Source organism: Rhineura floridana, chromosome 3 (genome assembly GCF_030035675.1).
Source record: "Rhineura floridana isolate rRhiFlo1 chromosome 3, rRhiFlo1.hap2, whole genome shotgun sequence".
NCBI classification, from domain to species: domain Eukaryota; kingdom Metazoa; phylum Chordata; class Lepidosauria; order Squamata; family Rhineuridae; genus Rhineura; species Rhineura floridana.
In genome coordinates, this window is record NC_084482.1 from 133,970,893 (window position 1) to 133,997,015 (window position 26,123).

At 41.1% G+C, this 26,123-nt stretch overlaps 1 protein-coding gene across 1 annotated transcript in view; it reads left to right on the top strand.

Moving 5' to 3' along the window:
• Positions 1-25,749, top strand: part of LOC133380554 (inter-alpha-trypsin inhibitor heavy chain H3-like) — an 82,968-nt gene extending 57,219 nt beyond the window's left edge. The window contains 9 exon segments of the mRNA XM_061618013.1: positions 968-1,153; positions 4,389-4,528; positions 5,877-6,043; positions 8,395-8,460; positions 17,982-18,095; positions 22,886-23,090; positions 23,990-24,162; positions 25,185-25,296; positions 25,385-25,749. Coding sequence (XP_061473997.1) covers positions 968-1,153; positions 4,389-4,528; positions 5,877-6,043; positions 8,395-8,460; positions 17,982-18,095; positions 22,886-23,090; positions 23,990-24,162; positions 25,185-25,296; positions 25,385-25,514 — 1,293 coding nt within the window. The 3' untranslated portion in view covers positions 25,515-25,749.
• Positions 25,750-26,123: the final 374 nt, after the last annotated feature.

Below are 26,123 nucleotides of genomic sequence, written 5' to 3' on the forward strand. Positions count from 1 at the left end.
GGCTGTGTGGTGCTTCATTCCCCAGTAGGAAGAGTGGGGAGGAGGTAGCAGTGATGGAGTGCCCATCCAGTGGCCATAGTATATACTTCTGTTCAATTTGTTGATATGCTGTGGCAAAACCACCAAGCCTGTAACCATCTTGGCTCTAAGAACAGAGATTCAAACTGTGTTGAGTGGAATTAGTGGGAGCTGACGTGACCATTGCAAGCAAAATAGTCAAGATGGAATCTACTCCTATGGTTTAACTCTCACACATTACAATTGTGCAGGTGAAGTGCCTGTTGTATTATTTATTTATCTATTTGTTAGATTTATATCCCGCACTTCCTCCCAGTAGGGAACTTCCTTGTGCCTCATGTGTTGGAATTCTGTGTTGGAATTGTTTTATAAGATGTTTTTAAAGCTTTTTTTAAAAGATGTTTTGTTGTAATAAGTTTTTAAGAATGTTTTGTTGTAATATATTTTAAAGTCTGTTTTATTATGTTTTAGAGTGGTTTTAGTGCTTTTATTTGCGCCCTGGGCTCCTATTGGGAGGAAGAGCAGGATATAAATCTAATAAACAAACAATCAAATAAAATGGGCCAAATCTGTTTGCCTTACCCTGTCATAGCTGAAATCTGTCACCTGAGGCGGATATCATACCTTACCTCATGATGAGTCCACTTCTTGTGTGGTCCACTTCTCCTCACAGGCACTTACATATGACCAAACAGGCGAACCAGAAATGAATTATATTCAGGAATTAAGGGATTTAAAGAAGTTTCTATCTCCAGAGGGAACATAGATTTACTAGGTAAAAGGAAAACACTTTTATCTTTGTTCAGGCTGTCTGGATCAGGATGCAGAAAAGTAACATACCACAAGTGAGATACCTAAACAGTAATGTCTTGTTCCCTGAATGTAGTTATTTATTCTACCTAAATAACCAAGGTGTTACACATTTCTAAAAAACTCTTTTTCCCCCTAGGGTTTTTATGACGAAGTAGCCAATCCCTTGCTTACTGAGGTAGCATTAGAATACCCTGAAAATGCAATTTCTGACTTGACTCAAAACAGTTTTAAACACTACTATGATGGTTCTGAAATTGTTGTGGTTGGACGAATTGCAGACAACGACCTGAATAGTATCTCTGCAGAGGTGAAAGCTCATGGTGTAAGTATAAGGCTGCTTTCAGACATGTGGCTTATTGCATTAGTTTAACTGATTTAAATGGTAGCACTTCTGTCCCGATTTCTAAAATTCCTTTCACACTACAGTACCTGTTGAATTAAGGAACAGTAGCCTTTTCAGCCAATATACCAGCATTTCGCGCAACAGTCTTTCACACAGCTGCAGTTAATGTCTTGTTTTCGTCCCTCACCCATTATACACATGCTCACTGTAGTTCTCCACTGTGTAGGAGATCTAAGATCTTGTCCTGTTGCCATGCAAACCCTCTCCCATTAACATCTGACTTTTTAAATTATATTGTGTATGTGGGAAATCCTGTTGCTATCTGTGCCTATGCTGGAATACCGGTACAATTTTTGTCAGGCAAAAAAACCCCTGCGTGTCTAAAGGGTGGGAATGCGCTGCATTCTGGGATGACTGTCATGTGAGCAACTGCAATTTTCCTGGTTCTCAGGCTTGCAAATGGATTATTTCTGGTGTTGTTTATCATGAAAATTAGCACTAAACTTGCACTATATTCCACTAGTGTTTCAGAACTAGCTTGAACATAGTGAAAGATCAAATATAATGAACAAATTACCAGGTAAGAAATCATCAGAATAACAGAATAAAGTGCAGTGTGAAAGTAGCCTGAGGGTGATCAGACAGTCTAAGGGTAATCTGTGCAAAATGTCTTAATGGAAGACATTTAGATATTCCACTTCAGTTCAAGAAACATAATTCTAAAAGCACTGCTGAGAACATACATGCCACAGAGAAAATATGATTTGCCATTCTAATCACATCATGACAGTTTGGTGTAGTGATTAGAGGGCTGGACTAGGATCTAGGAGACCAGAAATCAAATCCCTGCTCAGCATGAAACTTGTTGGGTGACCCTGGGCCACTCGCAGACTCTCAGCCTAACCTACCTTACAGGAGTTTTGTGAGAATAAGATCAAGAGAGGAGAACCATGTACATCTTGGAGGAAAGGTGGGATATAAATATAATAATAAGTAAATAAAGAATAAAGTATCTGCCACTTTTGAAAATGCAAAAGAGAGAGCTGGAGGTTATAGCCCTGCTCGTGGAGTCCTCATCCATGACCTTACTTTCTTTACTCACAGTAAATGTAAATGGAAGGAAACCAAGGCAGATAATTTGATACATGCAATCATTCAGCTCACATTCCTGCTAGAGATTGGTAAGCCATCCATGGCTTGTTTATTCCAAGCCAATCTGCGGTTGTAAGCACACTAGTTGCCAGATCAAAGTATTTCCATTAGCAATACCTGGAGGGGAACAGATTGATCTGCCAATCAGTTGCGAAATCTCGCTGAAGCTGAATTTTTAAAAAAACGCACTTGAGTTACAGTAAAAAGCTGTGGGGTTTGACTAGTGTCGTGTGCCCCTCTTTTCAGGAGAGAGAGGTGGAGACGCACTAGAACTGGCAGAACAGTGAGTGTGTTTATACCCAAAATTCTAATCCTGAGTCCCTTCCTACCACCCACATCCAAATGGTTGCTTCATTGTCCCAAGAGAGGGAGTCCTCCTGCTACGCGATACCAATATTTCCCCTGGTTTGCATAGCAGAAATAGTGGCTCCTCCCTTGAAAACTGAGTGGAGAGAAAAGGATCATCCACACCAAGAACCTCTTACTCCTTAGTGGGAAATTAGACAAATTCATGGAGGACAGGGCTATCAATGGCTACTAGCCGTGATGGCTGTGCTGTGCCACCCTAGTCAGGGGCAGCATGCTTCTGAAAACCAGTTGCCGGAAGCCTCAGGAGGGGAGAGTGTTCTTGCACTCGGGTCCTGCTTGCGGGCTTCCCCTAGGCACCTGGTTGGCCACTGTGAGAACAGGATGCTGGACTAGATGGGCCACTGGCCTGATCCAGCAGGCTCTTCTTATGTTCTTATGTTCTTATGACTTTTGTTCCCTATCTCCAGCTGCCATTTTCAGTTGTGCAGTCTTTCTTTACCACCATGCAAAACAAATGAGACACTGAATGTATAGGGGGAGAAAAAAAGCTGTGATCCCCAAAACTGCAGAAGATCACCTCTCAGCTTGGGGCATGTGGGTCCATGGTGGGAGTATCTCTTTTTCCCACACCAGCTTTTTTAGGAGCGTGGAGGAGGCTCATGATGACTTCTCCCTTCCCTCTCTGGCTGCTCATGGCAACCAGTCTTGGAGGGAAAGGGGTTTCGAGGAAGGGGATCTTCTTGCTGGGCGGCTGGATAGGAGATGTTTGAGGACTGGGTGGGAGGCAGAGAAGCTGGGGATTCTTTTCCAGTTTGGATTGTTTATTTCTACACTGCTTTTTGGCTTAAAGTCTGCCAAAACAGTGAGCAGCATATTAGAACAACAAAATGTGGTCAATATTGATCAAAACAATATGATAGCAAAAACACAACAGAGGACAAAAAGAAAGCCTTTCAAAGCTAGAGTGTTATGAGCACTTTCACCAACTATATACTCCACATAGCTGAGACTCGGTCACATACCGGGAAATTCAGGTAGCACAATTAAAGTTTGTTTGGAACTTATGGGAAACAAATCCACTTCTCCATAAGACTGGACTTTTTGCGATAAGGAAGGATTTGGCATAATACTTACTTGATGCAATATTGTCTGACCTCCCTGCGAACAAATGAGAATGAATGCTCAATAAGCAGGCCATCTCAAAGTGATCCCTGAAACCTGAGCAGACAGTGAGACATACTAAAAGGATCTTACCCCAGCTGGAAGAATGAAGGGTGATCTCACCACCAGCACTTTATTCTAATTATTCAAGGGTTCAGGGTGAACAAATAAGCAATGTAAATATCTGCCAAAAACGTGAAAATTAGGAACACTTACAATATTAATAGTAGCCAGAAAGAGAGAGACCAGTACCCTACCCTGTGTGTTCATCTGAGCTGGAGAACAGTTTGGGCGCTCCTAATCCTCACCCTTTCTTTGAAGCTCATATCAGGCCTGACCGCAGCAAGCTTTGCTGGCACCTCCTTAATTCCTTCATGTATGCTAAAAAAAAGTTTGATGTTTTCATATTAGCAATGCTTTAAGATAGAATAGTATATTGAAACATTATTCTGCTCTGAAAACATTCATCTAAGCCTATTGAACAGTTTTATCCTGTAAAATCTTTCCATGTCTGATTAGGATGACCTAGATCTGACCTAATTTAAGAAAAAAATGAACTGTACATAATAAGAAATTATTTCTTTCCTATCAGGCACTTGAAGATCTGATGTTTACTGAACAAGCAGATGTTGATGAAACAGCTAAAGCTCTCGAAGAGCAGAAGTACATATTTGGAGATTATATTGAGAGACTTTGGGCTTACCTCACCATTCAGCAACTTCTGTATAAACGGTAACAAAGACCTTTCATGAAGACTGATTCTTTGTGAATTCAAGGCACAGTTATTTATTCCTTTTGAGTATCAATGGAATGATTCTTAAGATGGCTTAAAACAGGTTGTAATGTAACATACAAAAAAGCCCTTACACTTATGCACATACACTTATGCACATAAGCCAGCAGCCCATAGTCTTCTGGCTGATGGCCAGGTGTGCTTCCCTTTGGAACTGCAATCCCACAGCAACTGGAGGTGAGTGTTCTTTCTGGCAGGGAAGCAAGCTCCCCCATCTCTGACTGGTGCATGTGGCCAGGCTAGTCTTCTCCTTGTTTTGATGTTCTGTGAGCTGCTTCCAGGATGCAGGAGGTGTAACTTCCCAGTGGCCCTTATATATCTGCCTGATAGATGGGGACAGAGCATGCTTCCCATCAGCTCTGTTACTCATTTGGTGCAAGGAAACCAGGCCTCTTACCTCCAAACAGTACTTCTTATCATCATTTCCCTTGCATGCAAAAGTACAACATGCTGTTGCTGGGAAAATAAAGTGGCTGTTCCTCTCCCCACCCCACAGCTAGCACCCTTATTGCTTGCATCAGGAGTGGGGAACCCTTTTGGGGCTAAAGATCAGATTATCCTGGTGGAAAGTTATCATGGATCGCATTCCAGAAGTACTGGGGCTAAGTGGGTGGAGCCACACACACACATAATTGCAGAGACTTTAACACATGCATAAACAATCTCTCTCTCTCTCTCTCTCTCTCTGTCACACACACACACACACACACACACACACACACACACACCTATCTTTAACTCATACATGGAATACCCTTAATATGGATTAGATACACACCCACACCACACAATCTGTTCTGAGGATTCCCCCAACCCTCCAGAACAGATTTGGGTACAGTGGCTGTGTTGGGAGAGGAAGTCCCACTGTACAGACAGAAGTCCTTATGCTAACAGGACAACTTCCTCTTTCAACAAAACTTTTAAGTAGAGACCTTATTCCAGTCTGCATCTGTGTTGGATTTCCCTTTTAATATGTTTTTAAAGCTTTTTTTTTTTAAAAAAAATGTTTTTAAAGCTTTAAAAAAATGTTTGTAAAGATGTTTTGTTTTAATATGTTTTTAAGGATGTTTTGTTTTTAATGTATTTTAGTCTGTTTTATGGTGTTTTAAAGTGTTTTTAGTGCTTTTGTCTGCTGCCCTGGGCTCCTACTGGGAGGAAGGGCAGGATATAAATAAATAAAATAAACAATAAAAAATAAACTTCATTTGATATAATCCAAATAACTGGGATTCCTGTTTTTTCAAAACAGTTAGTACTTAAATGCTTCTGTGATATTCTTGCATTTAGCTCAATAGCAAAGGGAGATGAAAAGACAAATCTTACTGCTCAAGCTCTGGAAATGTCTTTGAAATATAAATTTGTCACTCCGTTGACGTCCATGGTGGTCACAAAGCCCGAAGATGATGAGGATGTTGCTGACAAACCGATAGAAGGTACACATATTTTGTTTCCCAGTTGCATGGCTTTCTGAAATGCCCAAGAGCAATAGCTAGCCTATGTGATTATCATTTTCCCCAAGAGCAAAACAGAAATGTATGATTTATGTTGCTATATGAATGGGTTTATATATATTCAGTCATACCCAACAGACAAGCATCAGATGTGGCCTCCAAGCTCTCTTTGAACACATGACAAACTGGCAATGATTCTTTGATAGATAACAGACTCCTAAAGATCCAGAAACCCAAGCAGCCTCTCTGCTTCAGGATTGACAACCTACATTGCTCTTATCTGGGTGTTGGAAGGGCCAATTTAGTCCAGTAGCTAGAGCAGTGATTCTGAAATGGTGCGCCGGGGCACACTGGTGCGCTGCAAGAGGTGACTAGGTGTGCTGCGAATATTATGAAAGTATATTATTATTAAGTTATTTTATTCATAGTTTAAGATATATTAATATATTTTTAATTTTGTACACGAAGTGTGCCAGAAAATTTTTATATGTTTTACAGTGTGCCGCAAACCAAAAAAGTTTGAGAACCACTGAGCTAGAGTGTAGTTTGGGTGTATGTGTGCCTGATCTTAGCTCTCATTTCTGAGGAAAGTGAAGTCATTGTCTTTGTCCTGTGATGGTTACAAGGCCAGAAAACAATAACAAGTACAAACTTTAAGGTTGAATGTTAACTCCACCAGAACAGTAGTGTTTGGTGCCCATTGGAACTGGTAGAACAAAAAGTAGGGAGACCAACAGTAAGCACAGCCAGAGGTAGTGACAGGCAGAGGTCATCCTCCTCCCTGCTGAGTTCTATAAGGACAACACTGAGAGACTAAGGAGGAGGAGGAAGAGAGAAAGTGCCACCCCTTGAACTGCTTGTAAGAAAGTAGACAGAAGTAAGAAGGCTCTAATGGTCAAGCCCCCATTGCACTAGAGGTTCTTCTGGCCCATTCCCTCCCTCTCGATGACATTATAACTTTGTTTCATTTTGGCAGGAAGTCCCCTTTGAAACCCAAAGATTTGCAAATTGAGATGAATGATTTGAGTTTAGTGGGTGGAATCGAACACTATCTAGAAGAGGTGAAGGAAACTGGTACTTGCATACCTGGAATAGACATGAAAGTGAGGGATGATTGATCATATGAAGAACCCCATATAAGCGCTCTGACATTAGCTTCAGAGCCAAGGGCATTTAAAAAGGGATAGGTTCTTCACTTGAACCACTTTTTAGAATCAGAAATAACAGCTCTGCATCTTTGTCTAAAAGGCTTGAAACCTAACTCAGGCACACCATCTATTCTAAGTTTATTGAAAGAATTCTGCAATAAAAATGCAAAGTGGTCAGAAAAGACTATCATAAAGATTAACTTTTCTTTCTCTCTTATTTTTAAACACCCATGGAAACAGCTGAAGGTAAGTTCAATTCTAACTATATTTCTGCCCAATCCTTTTTTTTCATTTTACTTTATTAATTTCCAACAGAGTGTCACACTGTATTGTATACTTCAATAGAAAAGAAAATACAAAAAAGTGACAATATATTAAAAAGTGCTTAATTCTGCCTGATTCTTGATCACTGATGTGTGGTTAATTTGACTGGCTCATTTTCATTTTTAACACTGAGCTCTAGATTTGAATGAACCAGAGAGAAAACCATTACAAAACAAGTGATAGTTCATGTCAAAGGTCTTCTGAGTAAACTATTTAATTCAGATTTAAGGGCTTGCAATCTTTCTGCTCAAGTTCATCACAGTTATAATTTCACTCCTCTTTCTGTGCCATCCACTTAAGTGGGATATGCTTACATTTGTAGAGTAGAATAATACTGAAATATATTATTCACTGTTACAGCACAGCTATATGAAGCATTTTACATATTTTAGCTTGGAGCATGATCCTAGTCTAAATTAATACACATATTAAAATTAAATTACTACCCTAGTTTTCTCATTATTTTCCAAGAGGGCTTTGATTCTTAAAAAGTTGGCAGTATTGGGTTGTATCCAACAAAGTCATCCCACTAGCACAAGGACTTCTGCCTGTGTAACACGACTTCCTGTCCCTCTCCTCTCCCCACGCCCCCTAAATCTGTTCTGGTAGTTCCCCCAACTCTCTAGAGCAGATTGAAAGGCAGGGAGACGAGAGGGAGAGGAAGCCTCATGGTGCAGACAGAAGACATGATGCTAATAGGATGACTTCATTGGGCACTACCTATTATTTGGTTTGATTGACTGGACCTGAACATCAACTATGCAAATGAGAACCACCAGGCTACATCCATGAAATGATGATAGCAGCTTGGTGTTTTTTGAAAAATTTAAAGGCAATCCTTTCTGAGTTGTGTTTAATTGCATTTTCTTTCTTTTGAAATAGCAAAAAGTCAGTCCTTCCCATCTAGTCAGTATAGCAGTCCATCGACTCCTTACCATTACGTTAGCGGTAAGTTTCTTTCTTAAAGTCTGCAGAGAACAGGGAGAAATCTTATTTCCTTTTTTTGTTATTGCAGTAATGGCAGCCAAGAATCCTCAGATCCTTCTGCTTGATTGCTTCCAAGTAAAAATATAGCAGTTAGGGCTCCTTGTGATGGATGGTATGAGTGCCTCCTGGGGAAGGGGCACATTGAAGGCTACTTGATCTGTGGGTTCCATTAGGTCCAATCGTGAGTTACAGTTATCACCACAAGCAACAGCAGGGCAATAAGTTTGACTTTATTGAGGTTTTAGCCCTTGCTACAGATTCTCAATTCATTCCCTCAGGCTCCACAATTTTATCCATGTAGCATACTATTAGGTGGGTTGAAGTGCCATCTGATGTCCAAAGGCAGGAATGCATGAGAGTCAAGACTTCAGCTGCTCCTTCCAGCTTGACCCCAGTCCATTCCTCCCTTTGTCCTATGTTGGATTCTTCTGCCTTGTGAGTTCGTTCCTTTATTGTGTTCTCTATTACCATGTTCCTCTTTTTTGTTGTGTATTCTGTTCTCTCTTAATTGCTTGTTATTTAAAAAGATTGTCGTGTTAATACAGCTGGCCTTCCATTAATTCGGACAGATAGGCGGCCTAGAAATAAAATTTTATTATTATTATTATTATTATTATTATTATTATTATTATTATTATTATTCCTTCTCAGGCTTGGCCACCAGCCTTGCAGCTGCTGGGAGTTCTCTCCTCCTAGCATCTCTCTCCTCCCCTCAAGTTAACTGGAGGCCGTGTTCCCTCCCATGCCACCCAACTGCAGCTTCTTTCCCCCCCTACTGCCCGATTGTGTCCACGGTCCCTTCGGCCACTGTGGCTAGCTGGGGTGGATCACCCTGTCAGTCGCTGCCTCCTCAGTCGCTTCCTGGGCTGCTGCTTCAGTCACAACCTTGCAGTCTCTTTTCATGACCACCATTTTGCTTCCTCTCCCCTATTAGTCTTCTTGCCCTTTTCTGCCTCCCCCCTTTTTGTACAGGCTCAAGTCTGTTCCTCCCATCTGTGCCTTCTTCCTTTCCTCTTCAGACACGGCAGAAGTCTAGGCAGTAATAAAAAAAAATTGAATGAATGAATGAACGAAGTCTTTATTGATCAAAGCCATAGGCTACCACAATTAAACAGATATAAAAGGAAGATACAAAATAGATATTAAAAAACAGAGTTCAACAACATAGAGTGGAAAAGCAGCAGTACAGTTCAAATGAGAGTTTCCTCTCGTGAGAGGGAGATACCCTGACCCACCCCATGTCTCAGTGTGTAGATACTACGGTCAGACTAGCACAGGGGCACATTTAAAAAATGTTTTTCTCTCTTGACTGCGTTTAGACATCTAACCACTCCCCTCCACTGTGAGTGGTGATTTTTGCCCTTGGCTGCATTTAGAGCACAAACCTCTCCCCTCTACTGTGTGCAGTGATTTTTGCCCTTGGCTGCATTTCTTGGCTGCATTTAGAGGTCAAACCGCTCCCCTCTACTGTGTATGGTTATTTTTAACCTCACCATTCCATCGCACCCCTCTACCTGTGCGTGTGTTGATCAATCAGGAATCTATCCATATAATGCTTGGTACTGCTCCCCTCTACTGTGTGCATATAACCATGGCTGGGCCATCCTGTGGTGTTTTTATGGATATCACTATTGATGCACAGTGCAGTGATATGCAGCAGCAGCAGCAGCCATCTCAAGGGCCATCAGTTCCACCTATCTCATGGAACAGGCCATCAGTTCTGTCTATCTCAGTTCCATCTATCTGCATCAGAAGGAATTCCACCAGGTGGAATGTTGAACTGCAGTTTGGGCTTCACCTTGTGTGCTCAGTTCTTCCTATGTGTAATACTTTGGTCACCTCTTGCCCTAAGGTAAGCAAGGCAGCCAAACTTGGGCCTTCCAAGTATTCCTCCTTAGAAATTTCACCAGAACAGCAACATTTGGTGTGGACACTGCTTCTGGTTGAAAGAACTTGGCAGCGCTTTATCACTCTCCACTGCAGTTTGGGTCTGCCCAGTGCCTGTGGAAAGGGATTAGCTTTTCCACTCAGAACCCTGGGGAAAGGGTCTAGCTTCTCAGGACCCTGGGGAAAGGGTCTAGCTTTGCTACTTAGAATCCTGGGGCAGAGATATGGCATAGGCCTCTGCTGGGGAGGTTTTCCACCATTTTTATGGTACCTCTGTTTTCCACTTGAACCTCCTCTGTCCAGTGACTGTGGAAAGGGCTTAGGTTTTCTGTTCAGAATCCTTGGGCAGAGATATGTCATAGTCCTCTGCTGAGGAGCTTTTCTGCCTTTTTTATGGTACCTCTGTTCTCACTTGGTCCCAGCCCGTGTTCCGACTGTGGAAAGGGCCTAGCTGTACTCTCCAAAACCTTTGGGCAGAGATATTAGAGGCACTAGAACAGCAGGACCTGATTCCCTTCTCCCTAAGCCTGAACAACAGCAGGCCATTTCCAGAGGCAACAGTAGAATAACGTGGTGGCTCCTCCAGGGGACCTCAGTGTAGTGAGGGCATATGAATTGCCTCATGAGCTTCATCTCAAAGCTGCAGACTGTTCCTCTGAACAGTTACAGCCCTTCATAACTATGTGTAAACTTTTGCAGCCTTTCGTAACTGTCTGTGTAAATTTTTGCATCCCTTGTGGCTCCTCTAGGGGACCTCAGTGTAGTGAATGTACAGTATATGAATTGCCTCATGAGCTTCAGCTCAAAGCTCCAGACTGTTCCTCTGAACAGGTGCAGCCCTTCATAACTGTGTAATTTTTTTTTATTTATCCAATGACTTCCTTACAGAGGAAGATCTTACTGTCATCCCGGTGGGAAAATGTAAATAAGCAAGATATACAGCTTTGTCACTTACACAAGATTTTCTGCCCTATTTGTTTCTGGGGAGTCAGTGCAAAGCTCCAGTTTGCTTCTCTGAACAGTTGCAGTCCTTCGTAACTGTCTTGAGTAAACATTTGGATTTATCCAGGGACTTCCTTGGAAGTTTCAAGGGTCTGCTGGTTACCCTCCTGGGTAAGCGTAACTTAGCGGGATATCATAAATTAAGCTGGTTGCTTGGTTCCTGGGTGACTTAAGACAGTTTAAAATTCCATTTAGCCTTTGGTAATGCTTACTTTGCGGTTTCCATTTGTGATACTAGACTCAAGGTTACTCACATTGGGATATATGTGCTGAGGTGCCGTTTGCCTGGAAGGTGGTGGTGGTTCAGTCAACTCCTGATCTTCATCTGCAGGTCCCTGAGCAACTTACAACAGTTTAAAATTCCATATTAAATTTATCAAAACAATATAGCCTTTGGGTAAGGCTTGCTTCACTGTTAAATTTGTGTAACTTGGCTCAAGGTTACACACATTGGCATATTTGTATGGATAATCGGCTTCCCTACCTGCAATTAAGTATTTTAGTGGATTTTTTTTTATTTTCCTCTTTTTGTTTTGACAGGTAGTCCTCTGGACTGGTTACTGCACAGGTACTTAGTCAGAATATGTCCCTGGGTATTTATTTCCTGTGGCTGACTTTCCAGCAGCCCCACATGTCCAAGGGAGGCTTGGAGACAGGACATGAGTGCAGCAGCATGCTCTCGTGGTTTTAGATGGCTAGGGTTTCAAAGCATTTTGTTCCTGTTTATGCAGTCAGAGCATGTTCATCATGTCTGGTGATAACTGCTAGCCTTGTCTTCCACGTATTTGCCTTATCTTCTTGGACCCAGCCAAACTGCTGGCTCCCTTCCTGTGCACAGTAGCCGTAAAACAATAGTAAGGATACCCAAGCTGTTGGCTATCTCTCTGTGTAATTAGAGGGTAGCCTTAAGACAATGGTACAGATTATGAAGCAACTCCCTAGACTTGTGGATTCCATGGAGGTGCAATCTTCTTCTGCCAGAAACAACATAAGGAATTCCAATTGGTTTCTGAGGGCAATAGTCTTTAAGATGTTTCTTTCATTTTGGAATTCATCAAGTTGTTTAATCTTCCGACTGGTTTCCTCTTCAAATAGGAATTTAAATTTTACCAGGTGACCATATGATGTAGTGGTAGTCAGATATCTTGGCCAGTGGGCCATGTTTGCTGGAAACAATAAGTTGGAGTTTCCTCCACCATGGCATCTCCAGTGCATCTTGCCATGCTGCTTTTAAGGTCCTCTTTTGCATCCTAGTCAGGCTTGGTTGAACATCCCAGGGGCCAATGAACCTTCCAGACCGAGTCTGTTGATTCACTGGTGCTTCTGAGAACGCTTTTTTTATGGGACACGATTGCCACCATCTTGGCTTGCGTGGTCCTGTCTTAACATGCCTCACAAACCTCTGCAAATCTGCTTAACGCAATCTGGTTGCACAGTTCTTGCCAAGAAAGTTATGCTGCTCAGAGGAATCATTTCACTGAGCCTCAAGCTTGACATATAGCACAGGCATAAGTCTGCTCTTTACTTGGCTCATCCCCCTTGGGGGGTACTCAGTTGATGAGTCTTCAAGCAGGTCTAGTTCCCTGGGCCAGGTGTCCCTGTGCTCCTTCAGGACAGAGCATCTCACCAGTGACATGGAATTGGAAGTGGTCCTGGTTAGCAGGCAACAAGTGGGGGCATGGGAGTGCAAACTCCATTATGAGGTCTCCATCAGTTGCTTGTAGGTTTGGTCCTCCGTCTGTGAATCTGTTCATTTTGATTCACAGCATTCAGCTTTCCCCACTTCTTCACTAGTTGTCTCAAGATGGAAGCAGACGTAGTCACCGCTTTTCTGGCAGTCTGCTCTACACCTGGCCTCCTTTACTCCTGGTGGCACAGACTGAATTCCCATCTTATACTGACCTCGCACTGGCCATGGTGTTCAGTTCTCCTGAGTCTGTCCATCATGGATTCAAGGGGGTTGCCAGTGAAGCCAGGTCATCTGTCCTAGGCAACCTTCCGGAGTCTGTTTTTTTCAGCAGTGGCAGTCAAGTCATTGGGGGCTTTCTTTCAGGGCGATCATCGCTACAATCCTATCCTCCAGGATCCAGATCTACCAGAGTTCATGGGTCATGCCTTCCAAGTGGTGTTCTTCTCAGGGGATATATCCTTCCTGGTTTGAATATGGGGCTGAAGCCTAACATTCTGCGTCAGGAGGTTTCGGCCATCTCTTACATTTTTTCTCCAAGACAACCTTCACTAAGAGGGCATCCTTTGGTCCCAACTCATTTCATTCCAATCCAGCTCATCCTGTGGAAGAGGCTGGACATTCATTAGTTGTTCAAGGGGCTCTCTAGGTTTACCTCATTCATACCCAGGTCATTCACTGGCCTGAGTCCCCATCCATCTCTCTGGCATTAGAGTTACCGGGGGCCCATTATATCATGTTCCTTTCCACAAGGTCAGTCTTGGCATGGATAACTGTGCCTAAACTGCAGTTTGTTCTGTTACACTTGCTCTCCTTCAAGGTGCTCTTTCTTGTGGCAATCTCCTCTGCCTGCAGAGTTTTTTTATCTGGGAGCCTGATCCTCACTTGTCAGGATTCCATTTACTAAGTACAGATCTGGCTTCTCATCCTAAGGTGTCCTCCACCTTCCACTGCAGCCAGGACATGGTCCTACCCTTCTCCTGTCCTCATTCAAGCTAACTTCTTGAGAAAGCCTGGCATTCTCTGGATGTTCGTTGAGTCCTTAAGGTCTACCTAACCAGGACTAGAGACATTCACATGACAGAATCTCTACTTGTATCCTTTCCTTTGAGGACATTGGGCAGGAGGGTTACCAGTTCAACACAGCCACGCTGGCTACGTACCTGCATCACCTGGGTCCATGAGTTCCTTAATGTTCCAGTGCCCCAAAACATCACAGCTCATTCAACTAGGTCAGAAGTCTCTATGGCTGCCTTTGCAACCAATGCTCCAATTGCAAATATCTGTAGAGCTGCCTCTTGGTCCACTTCAAGTTCTTTCATTAGGCACTACAAAGTGAATCGCTATGCTTCTGATTGCAACAGGTACTGTCCTGCTCTTAGACAGCTTGGGGCCACCCTACCGGGACTGTTTTGGTACATCCCACCTGATGGTATGCTACCTGGGGGAAATGGACCGTTAGTCTCACCTGAAAGGTGGTTTTCCCAGGTATCATATCATCAGGGCCCTCCCTTTTGAGGGGGGCTGCCTAGTCTTTTCTGGAGATAATTGTTGCTATTGTTTAATAACTCTTCGACTTGTTTCAGTTCTATCCAGTTTGCATTACATTGACTGCATGAGTCATGTTACTGCTCAGGTGGTTGTTTACAGTTTTTTACTGTTTGTACATATTTCCTGTTTGGAGTCAAGATGTGTATTGTTATGTTTGCTGCTCCTTATATTATTTTTTGGCTGAGAGTTTTCTGTCTGAAGACAGATACACAGATCCAGTGTACAGTTCATTCGGAATGGACTGGGGTCAAGCTTGAAGGAGCAGCCAAAGTCTTGACTCTCGTGCATTTCTGCCTTTGAACACCAGGCGCTCTAAAACCCACCTGATGGTATGATACCTGGAAAAACCACCTTTCAAGTGAAACCGACAGTCTGGTCTAAATCCTCACAAGAAGTCACAAGAAGTCCTTTTCAAGGCCTTTTGCCCATACTTATACTGGGGTCTTCTCCTTGGACAGCCACTGCAAAAGCCCAGAGTTCCACCTGTTTCCTGTGCCCTTGGTGGGATGGGGCTAGGCTTTGCTTCAACTTTGGAGTCCGGTGGCTTTCCAGTAGCCCCTTTCTCTGGAGTATGGAGCTTGGGAACAGTAGCGTAGTGGTAAATTCAGAACTGCAGGGTCCCGTCACAGCTGCTCCCCTCCCTCTTTTTTTGCTGCTGGGTTAAGAATGAGATCCTTGTTAATGCCTTCTCCCACAACAACAGGCATCCCTAGGAGCCAAAAGCATGAAAGAGAAGAGTGTTAGCTACTGAAAAGAGTTTTCTCAGTGGCTGACTCACCTCCTTTCACCCCAATTGTCTCCAATCAGCAGGAAAGGACGAGGAAACATGTTAGAAGACTCTTCGCAGTGGCTGCCTTTCATGTTGATTGGTTCATAGAATGCTGGAGACGTAGGGACCCTGCTCCCAAAAGAGAAAGGGGTCTAAGACCCCCTGAGACCCTGGATGACCACACCACTGCTTCGGAAGGGATAGGTCTAGAGGTCCTCTGGCTAGCCCCTTTGCAGGATATTCCAGGGTTACCCCCAGTGGGTCAATCTCATAGTATCCTTGCTCTTGAGGGTTTGGATGGCCAGGAAAGCTTTTTCTCCAAGCCCCCTGTACCTCCCAACTGGTGGAGAAAAAAGCTCCAGGAGATCCTAGGGACAGCAGCTCCTCAGGTTTCTTCTCCACCCCACCCCCCATTGATGCTCAGCAGCTGCAGGAGACATACATCAGCCCCAGGCATTATCAGCTGTTCTCTGCCCCATCCATCTCCTGACTTGGCTGCTGGAGAGGCTGTCCTGACCCCTACAGAAGTGGATTGGGGCCTTCTTAAAGAGGCCATGCTAGTAAGAACCCTTTGGCCTGAGGCAATCTCCTGCAGACCTTCACTGATTGTTTCTGAGAGCTGAGGGGAGAGGCACTCTGCTAGGGCCAGTCTTGTCTTGAAGCACCTATTTGTTGCAACCTCAGAAACGTGTGTTCTCAGTACAAAGGGTTACCCAAATTATTTCCTTAATGAAGCATCGACATCAAAGACAAAAGCCATTTCAAGACAGAGATGAGGAAGAAATTTGATTCAGTTCACATTTAAAGGCAAACCTACCAAATTCACACTTTTCGAAATAATACAAGAACCAAAACACAGCTGTTTACAAAAAAAAGCCCAAAACTTTGCTGTCTTTCAAAATTCACGCTTCTCAGAATTTAGCAATAGTGTTATCCAGCCAAATAATGTGTACAAGAATGCAAATACTATGTTAAAGTGTGCATAAATATGTGTGTGTGTATACAACCTGGGAGACCAGAGTTTGAATCCCCACACAGCCATGATGCTCACTGGGCGACCTTGGGCCAGTAACTGCCTCTCAGCCTCAGAGGAAGGCAATGGTAAACCCCCTCTGAATACTGCTTACCATGAAAACCCTATTCATAGGGTTGCCATAAGTCAGAAACGACTTGATATAAGTGAAAATAATATACAAAATGCATTTATGAAAAATGGTTTGCAAAACATTGTAAATTGGGCAACATTACATACAAGCATGTATATTAGGAGACAGTTATACTAAAATGCAGATGAATTTTCATGAGGATTTAAAAAAAAATAACAAACTGATGTAACCAAACTTAAGACTGCAAGAATGAGGAACCAAAACTGACAGATTTTTCCATCTCTACGTAAGGGCCAAACAACATATTACATTATCCACACTTTTCAAAAAGCATGCTTAGAATTAGCCACTCCCTTTCTTCAGAAGAAGCTATTGTGCTCCCCACCCCTGATCTGGCTCATGACTCATGACCATGAGATGAGAGCTTTAACTGTCCCCTTGCCATATATTTTTTTCAAAAATCCAGAGGTGTTACTTGCTGAAATAAAAACGTGCTTAATGTATAATTTGGCAGTGGAAAGATGAGACTTGGAGGCAGTACTTTCAAGCTGCTGCTGTTGCTGCTGCCCATAGTACGCATAATCTTGTTTTTTCTCTGTCCCGTCAATGCTCAGTTGGGCAGGGTTTTTTGATAGTATTTAAAGTGATATCTGCTATAGCTTCTAACAACCTCACCAGTACATCTGCAATAGATTTGTGTGTGACTGCTAAGGACACCAACCTGACAGCGATTAGTAATTCACATATCTTCTAGCACATTCAAAAACTCTTTCTTATTTTTAAAAATTCCCCTTAAGAGTTAAATTGAAGCTTCTTGGAAGCTGGTATAGTCATCTCCACCTCTCTCTTTTGAAAATGTGTGCACATGACACTAGTCAAACCCTACCGCTTTTTACTGTAAAACCTGGTGGGATCAGCTCAAGTGCTTTTTAAAAAAAATCAGCTTCAAAGAGATTTTGCAACTGATCAGCAGATCAATCCATTCCCCCTCCAGTTTTGGCCAATAGAAATGCTTTGCTGTAGGTGACTAGTGTGTTTTCAGTCTTTTTCACCTTTCCATTTACTGGTATGGGACTAGAAGAAATGCCTACAATTAGGAAATGGGAAAATGGAACAAATGGGTCCTTTCTTCCTCGCCTCCCTACACATTATATTTGTACGGTCATCAAGTGACCAATAATAGATTAGGGGCAGGATGAGAGTCACAATACCACCATCCTGAACACCTTGGCGTAAGTGGAAGTTTAACAAATATAAAAACAAACTCTTAAGTTGTTAGAGAGGAAGAGGCATTTCTATGAGCCCACAGAAATGGTTCTCTGTATCCAGGCTTATCGTTTCAGCTCCTGTATTCTCACTTTTTATTTAAAAACTGACTCTCTAAAAGGCAATTGAAAGGGGGAGGGGAGATAAATTTATGCTCATCATGTATGTTACCAACAAATGGTAACATTATATTGGTGTTCATCCTTCCTTGCAGTTGATGGAGATCCACACTTCATTATAGCAGTGCCTGAGAGAGAAGATGCCCTTTGTTTCAATATTAATGAAGAACCAGGGACTGTGTTAAATTTAATAAATGATCCAGTTACAGGTGAGCTTTTTCTCTTTGTTTCTGACTAGACATAGTCTTCAAGAAACTGTGATGGTAAATTCCACGGCATCAATAGAGGTTATGGCAAGAATTACCTTACTGGATCAAACGAAACCATCTATGGTTTTCTCTCTCTCTCTCTCTCTCTCTCTCTCTCCCCCTTCTTTCCTTTGTTAAGTCTGTACATTTTCTTTATTATAGTATATTATTTATTTATTTATTTATTTATTATTTAATTTATATCCCGCCCTTCCTCCCAGCAGGAGCCCAGGGCGGCAAACAAAAGCACTAAAAACACTTTAAAACATCATAAAATATATTAAAACAAAACATCTTTAAAAACATTTTTTAAAAGCTTTGAAGATATCTTAAAAAAAGAAAAAAGTTAACGACACACTTTTTTTTAAGAAAAGGTTTACAAACATATTAAAAAGCAATTCCAACAGACGCAGACTGGAATAAGGTCTCAACTTAAAAGGCTTGTTGAAAGAGGAAGGTCTTTAGTAGGTGCCGTAAAGATAACAGAGGGCTCATCTAGACAAGTGCAAAATGCTTGACACGCCCGCTATGTGTGTTCATTATTTTTCGGTCATCCAAATGATGTCTCGTGCTGTTACGCATTTTCGTGGGTTAAATCCGCTCCTTGCAATACCGGCAAAAATGCGATTTGCTGTTTAAAATTGGGAATCATCCGCTGTTCCTTCAGGAGGTAGGATGCAATACCATGGACTTTACAGCTGATGGGTGGTTCTTGGGCGTTTCCCCTTGCCCCTTCTCATTTCAGCCAATCACGTATCTGCACTTTTGCACATGTGCGAGAATAAGCCCGGGAAAATTGAACCAATCATCACAATGGTGGGGTGTTGGGGGGTTGTCTGCAACTACTACGCAGATGCATTTTATTTTTTGCCAGCCTGCAAACTGGGTGGCCGCTCTGGGTGAGATCTGCAATGCACAGCAAGTGAGAAAGGGGCTGCTGGTCGGTTTCACGCCTGCCTCAGGAAAGCTTTGTCAATTTCATTCTACTGGCTGGGGTTTTTGTTTCAAATCATTTTGCTGCGGGAAGGAAAGGGAGAAGGAGGGGCGAGTGACACGTTTCTTGCTTTTTTGGAGAAATAAGTGCAATTTATTTATTTATTTATTTTATTTTTAAAACTTATATACCGCCCGACTAGCAATAGCTCTCTGGGCGGTGAACATAAATACAATTTATAAATACAATTGCCAGCGTGTGTATCTCCTTAGAGACTGGAGAACCATAGAGAATGAAATTGACAAAGCTTTCCCGAGGCAGGCGTGAAACCGACCAGCAGCCCCTTTCTTGTTTGTATTTGCGATATTACGCTTAAACGAATGTATGCTTTTCTGCCTTTATGGATATTTAAGGAGACGTTCGGCCATGGGGCAGTATACAAATGCAATAAATAAACAAACAAACAAACAAATAAATAAGCATGCAAATTATCAGACCTGCCTTTCCCCTCCTTCCCCTCTCCTCTGCCCACTCCAGCCCTCCCTCCCTCCCCCCCAGACAGTTTCACCTATCCTAAGCATGATTGCACGGGAATAAATCCCACTGAACTGAATAAACATGCAAATGATCAAACCTGTCCTTCTCCCCTCCCCCTTCTGCCTTTCCTCCCCTCCCTCCTCCTCCTCCTCGCCTCCCCATCCCCTGTAGTCAGTTTTACTTATCCTAAGCATGATTGTAGGGGAGTAAATCCCACTGTACTCAATAAGCATGCAAATGAGCAATCATTCTCAGCAAACTTGCACAGGATCCCATTTCTTACCTGCCGGATGAAAAAGCAGGGAAATTCACTAATAGGCAAAAAAAACTTTGCGGTTTAAGAGCGTACCTATAGCCCACAGATATTTCTATCAATCTTTAAAAAGCAGGGACATTGGGCAGCTATAGTGAATGCACCAGGGGAGCAGGAGACCTGACCTTCTCTCTGAGATATTGTGCTGCCCTACAAATTGGTCAAAATGCAAACACCATCTTTCACAGTCCAATCCACTTCCTGTGTAGCTTAGAAGAATTTGGTATTTATTTTATTTATTATTTCAATTTATATACCGCCCTTAGCAAAATAGCTGTCAGGGCGGTGAACAAACGAGATAAAATACAATATATCATAATAAAAATACAAAAACATATACGAACAAACAACAAAAAACACAACAAAAACGAAATAAATACTACAAAAATTAAAAATACAGATTAAAAGATTAAAAAGTTAAGAAGATTAAAATGCCTGGGAGCATAAAAAGGTCTTTACCTGGCGCCGAAAAGATGGAAGTGTAGGCGCCAGGCGTACCTCTTCGGGGAGGTAACATGTGTCTCTGAGCATATGGTGAGTGGTGGCAACACCTGCAGTCAGCCCAAGTAACAGAAAGAAGACATGCACTGTGCTGATCTTGTTTTAGCAGAGAGGAGGCAACATTATTAAGACGACATAGTTCAGATAGTCACTTTAAATATGTCTGATTTACTTTGCCGTTTTAGTGAAGTTTCCTATAGGAAATAATTTTCCTTTCATTTTCTGTGAATATGTGAAGTACAGCAACACTTTGCAAAATTTACACTAAAAAAACTCAAAAGATAATTGTGGAATAATGGCACTGACTATTCTACAGAATAGTCTCTAGTGGACTTCAGGAGTGTTTCAGTTTGCACAAGATAAAACAGTGGGAGGTGAAATATATTCTAGCAACATTCTAGGTGTGCTCTGTTTTAATTGACCGTGCTCACCTTGCCTTAAATGAACTGATTTAAACATAGCAGGCTGAAAACATGCATCCTCTTTTTTCCAACAGCTAGAGTCATTGCTGAAGTAGCAACGTATAGTAATCAGTCTGATTTTACATCAAACTTCAGCTTCAACTGTTAATGCACCCAAAATAGAAATAGAACATAACCTCCAATTTGAAACGCAAAAGGCTGTCTTCACCATCATATGACATTGACCAATAAAAAGGCTTTGAAATTAATAAAAATAAATTTGACACAGATTTCTAGGATGAATAATGAGGGAAATAAAATTTTCTAGGTTAGATTCTCTGTAGAAACATTAGTAACAGAGGAAAGAAGCAAAGTAAGAACCCCAACAAACATACAAAAATCTTTGGAGATGGCAGGTGTTGCCACCACTCACCATATGCTCAGAGGCACATGTTATCAAATTCTTCCAAGCTACACAGCAAGTGGATTGGACTCTGAAAGACCAACCCAAATTGTGTTTGCATTTTGACAAATCTGTAGGGCAGTACAATATCTTAGAGAAGAGGTCACGTCTGCTCCCCTGGTGCATTCAATATAGCCGCCCAATTTCCCTGCTTTTTTAAGTTAGATAGAAATATCTGTGGGCTATAGGTACATTCTTAAACCGCAAGGTTTTTTGCCTATTGGTGAATTTAGATTTATATTTGTCTCAAGTTTTTAATAATTGAGATGGGATTAAAGTATGATTCAGCATCTGACCTCTCTCCTTCTAATGGGGCTAATGAGGGTTCAACAAAGAGCAGCTCAAGATTATAGAGATCCTTGTTTTCCTCCCAATGACTCCATTGTCTCAACCAAATTAGCTGGGCTGCTTCATAGTACTTCCTTAAATTAGGATTAGCTAAACCTCCACATTGTTTGGGGGTTTGCATAGTGGTAGTATCGATTCTAGGCCATTTACCCAACCATGTGAAGTTATCTAAAACCTTTTGCCGACTTTTCAGTTCTCTGAAATCTATTGCCAAAGGTAATGCTATAAACAGAAATAAGAATCTTGAAATAATGGCCATTCATACTGCATTTATCCTTGCCAACCTGATAAGTCCAACTTTCTCCATCTTTCCAACTCAGCCTTTACAGTCAATGCATCACAGTTGAGTTTAGCAATTTTTTTGACGTCATCCACAAATTTGATTCCCAAATATCTTACAGCCTTATTCAATCTGGGATTGTTGAATCACTCTGGTTCTTTCTTGAGGTCTGATTTCCTTTTTATTGTAGGGTAACCAAATCTGTGTCCGATATTCTATATATGCAATAGTTTTTATAATGTAGTTTTGATACTTGTTCTTTGAAATTCAACAGTTTTCCCCTCATAATTCCTAGTGTTGAATGTATGTGTTTACTGCCACAGCATACTGAACTGACATTTTCAGCAAGTTTTCTCCTCTGTCTCTTATAAGGTTGAAGCCAGTTAAGACCACTTTAATGTATATTTGAAGTTAGGCTTTTAATTCTCTCTCTCTCTCTCTCTCTCTCTGAAAACAAAGGCTTTGGAATGCAGGTCATGTGTATCATTAAACAGTAGTTTTTCTTTGGAGTAGTTATGTGCACATGCATAAGCCTATTGGCCATTTTTGGAGAGAACAAACAAATTTGTAATTTATCCCTATCAATGGAAGTTGGGAAAATTAAATTATCCTGAGAGATATTTAAATGTTGGTCCTCATAACTATGGTAAGTATGGTAAGTATTTGGATACAAATTAAAATGGAGAATGAGCATAACAGCTCATAGGTGCTCTGTTTTGAGTACAAGTGAAATCTTGCAAGAATTCTCTAAGGGGATTTTGTCATTAATTAAGTGTTGATGGAAAAAACCCTATTGTCATTAGAACAAATTGCATTTTAACAGGAAGTACAGTTCCAGTTTTTTCATTATCCCATGGGTTCTTTGTACTGCTCTGTCTCGTCGTAAACCATGGTTAGACATGAGGCTGGGGAATGGCTATTTGTAAAGAAATGATTTGTATGTATGGTATTCCTTACTATCATCTGCACTTTAGGTACTGTAGTCAATGGGCAGCTTATTGGTGATAAGAAGAGCAGCAATGATGCAGGACCACCAAATACATATTTTGGAAGACTTGGGATTATAAATATGCATCAGAATTTAAGACTAGAAATAACAACTGAAGAAATTATCCTTCAGAATGGTAAAGAACGGACAGTATTCAGCTGGCGTGATGAAGTCATCTTACAACAACCCAGGTAAATTAAAATTTTATCATGTGAACAAATGGGGGAGAGGACCAAAATAAACAATAATCCAGGCGGTGGGGGAGAAATAAAATTTCTTTGGAAATTTGGGACAGCCTCTATGTAAATAAATCTATGTAAAAATACCAAACAGTATTCCATATTATCTTCAAAATACAATTGAATGCTAGTATCTTGCTATGTTAGTTCTCAGCTACTAATTACTATTTCATAACACTTACAAAAAACAGTCAGCTGATAAATGGTAATGCGCTACAGGCATGCCAACTAATAGTGTCAAATATTGAACTTGGATATCAAATATTATAAGATCAAATATCATTCAATATCAATCTCAAATATTCAGTGAGTGTTAGGTAAATAAAAATATCTGGTATTTGCAGAAGAGAATTTTTAGGAGAACATTTTACAGCAAACTTATATCCAGCTCTCTTCTTGTCTGATGAAGCAGAACATAAATTTTATTTATTTATTATTTATAACCTGCCTTTGCATCTATGCAGGTAGCAGAGTGGAATATAGAATATAAAATAAAAATTAATCCAAAGTCAATAATATCAATAAAAAGTAAAACATGCCAACTAGCAATGAATAGAGGCAGCTAAAAATGACAAAACAGTAGGCTAAAATGGTGATCAGCTTAAAAGACTTAAAATGTCTGGGCAAATAGAAAAGCTTTAACCTGGCACAGACGTGAAATGGGGAGCGCATTCCACAAGTGGGGCACTGCCATAGAGAGAACTGTATTCCACGTTACAAACTTCCCCTGCCAGTGGAACACAGAGAAGAGCCTTATCTTATAACAATCTTAACACATGGACAATCTCTCTTGTTGCTCTGAATAATGATCACATTACTCTGCTTAGCCCGTTCTTTCTTTTTCCACCTAGTTTGACTCTAATAATCAAATGGAAAAGGAGTCTGGAGGTCTCACTGGACAATGGGGTAAAATTTGTTATTGTGCTGCATCAGGTGTGGAGAAAACATCCCCTACACCAAGATTTCATAGGATTTTACACGCTGGATGCTCACAGGCTGTCTGAGCAAACTCATGGCTTATTAGGTACCAATTTACAAAAATAGTATTATAAAGGTTTTGTTTCATGTTGCACTTAATTTATAGGTAGGGCTATAAGAAGGCATCACTTTCTGCACCACCCTGTATTCTTTACTTGCAGCACTGTTTCCATTCTACTGCAGTTTGTCTTCTGCCCAAAACAACATTATTCATCTCACTGTCCATTGTGGTGAAATTACATCAGTTACGTAATTCATTATATAAATTACATTATTCCACCCCATTCATTTCAATGCAAAGGCAACACAGTAAATGGGAAAACCCATAATCTGTTACATATCATTGTAGGTTGAAAGCAGCAGCAGTGAATATTAGTTGGATTGATTTCTGTTCTGAACATGGGGCAAAGAAGCGAACATCAGCAATTTCCACTCCAATTTCCATTTTTGTAAGAATTCTCTGACATCCCTATTCACAAGGCATAGTTTCACTGTAGGCCTCTTTGTAAAACACAATTTACTTATATAAAAAGACAAGTGTACGAAACAATTAAATGATTTCCCTATGTTTTTCTTGGAAGTTCTCACATAGTTCCTTAACTTCTATTGTGTCGGTGGTGGAATCTATTGTGTATGTGGCAAGAAAATTATTTCCACCCACCCCAGCACCAGGTTTCCTTCCCAGTCAGCAATATCAACAAGATCTAGATGGTGCTGTGATCCAAGGAAGGCAGGTTAACTGACAGCAATGTGCTACTGTATGCAAAGTTAGTGCATATAATTGGGATGTCAGTGAAGTAGCTATAGTGCTGCATATGAAAATAGCTACAGGGATACCTTGCAGTCAAATCCAGCTAACGGAGCAGTCAGCCAAACCCAAGCTATGGATCACACTAAAAGACTCCCTGAGTGTAGTTGTAGTTGGGGATTCAACCATTTTTGAGATAGTAGGTAGTTGCGATGTTTGAATCAATCATGTATGTATGGTTAAGTCATACCATAATGAACATGTGAGAAAGTATTAATTATTGAAAAATGTTTAATAATTACTATTACCTGTATTTTAAGGACAATTTTTCCACTCAATTGACTTTAACATACTTGAAGTCCATCCTGGGTCTGATCCAGAGAAACCAGATGCCACCATGAATGTGAAAAATAGCTCGCTGATAGTAACCAGGTAAACAGAAACTGAATTTTTAGTTGATACTAACTTGCCTGCATGATGTGGGTGGTCTGAGTTCATGGCTTTGTGTCTTCCATTTTAGGGGATGGCAGAAGGATTATATAGATGATCCCCGACATGCCATTGATGTCCCTTGCTGGTTTATTCACAACAATGGGGAAGGCCTCATCGATGGCAGCCACACAGACTACATCGTTCCTAGTTTATTCTGATGTAATGACATCAGTATCTGTGAAAATAATTGTTCCATATGATATTCTCGAATGGCAACTATAACATAGGAAAGTTCATATTCCTGCTACCAACACCATTTGAGAAAAATGTGTTTATGACCTGTCCTGTTCCTCAGTGTAAAAAAAGTTATCACCACAATTTGGATGTGAAATTTACTTCATTTATTTTTACAAGAAAATAAATGCATGCTATACTTAAATTTTAATTTCAGAAATACACTGGATAGTTCTATACCAGTTGATCTTCCATTGTTAATCCACCCTAACCAAAGTTCTTGACATTTATCTTTGAACAGAAGTCAGATATCAAGTAAGTGAAGGAACTCAGTATCAGGTATTGAAGTGTTACGAAAGCAGAGCAGCATAATTTAGGCTGCAGTCATGTACACTTACGTGGAAGTAAGCAGCATTGAATTCAGAGGGATTTCTTTCTGACAGGCATAAGATTATTATTATTTATTTATTTATTGTACTTATTATTGAAGCCTGAGTACGGAAAAAGGTGACCAAGTGACTTACAACACATCTGAGAGCACAAGCATAGGTAAAATACATTATAATAAAAACACATTACTCAAAAAACATGCA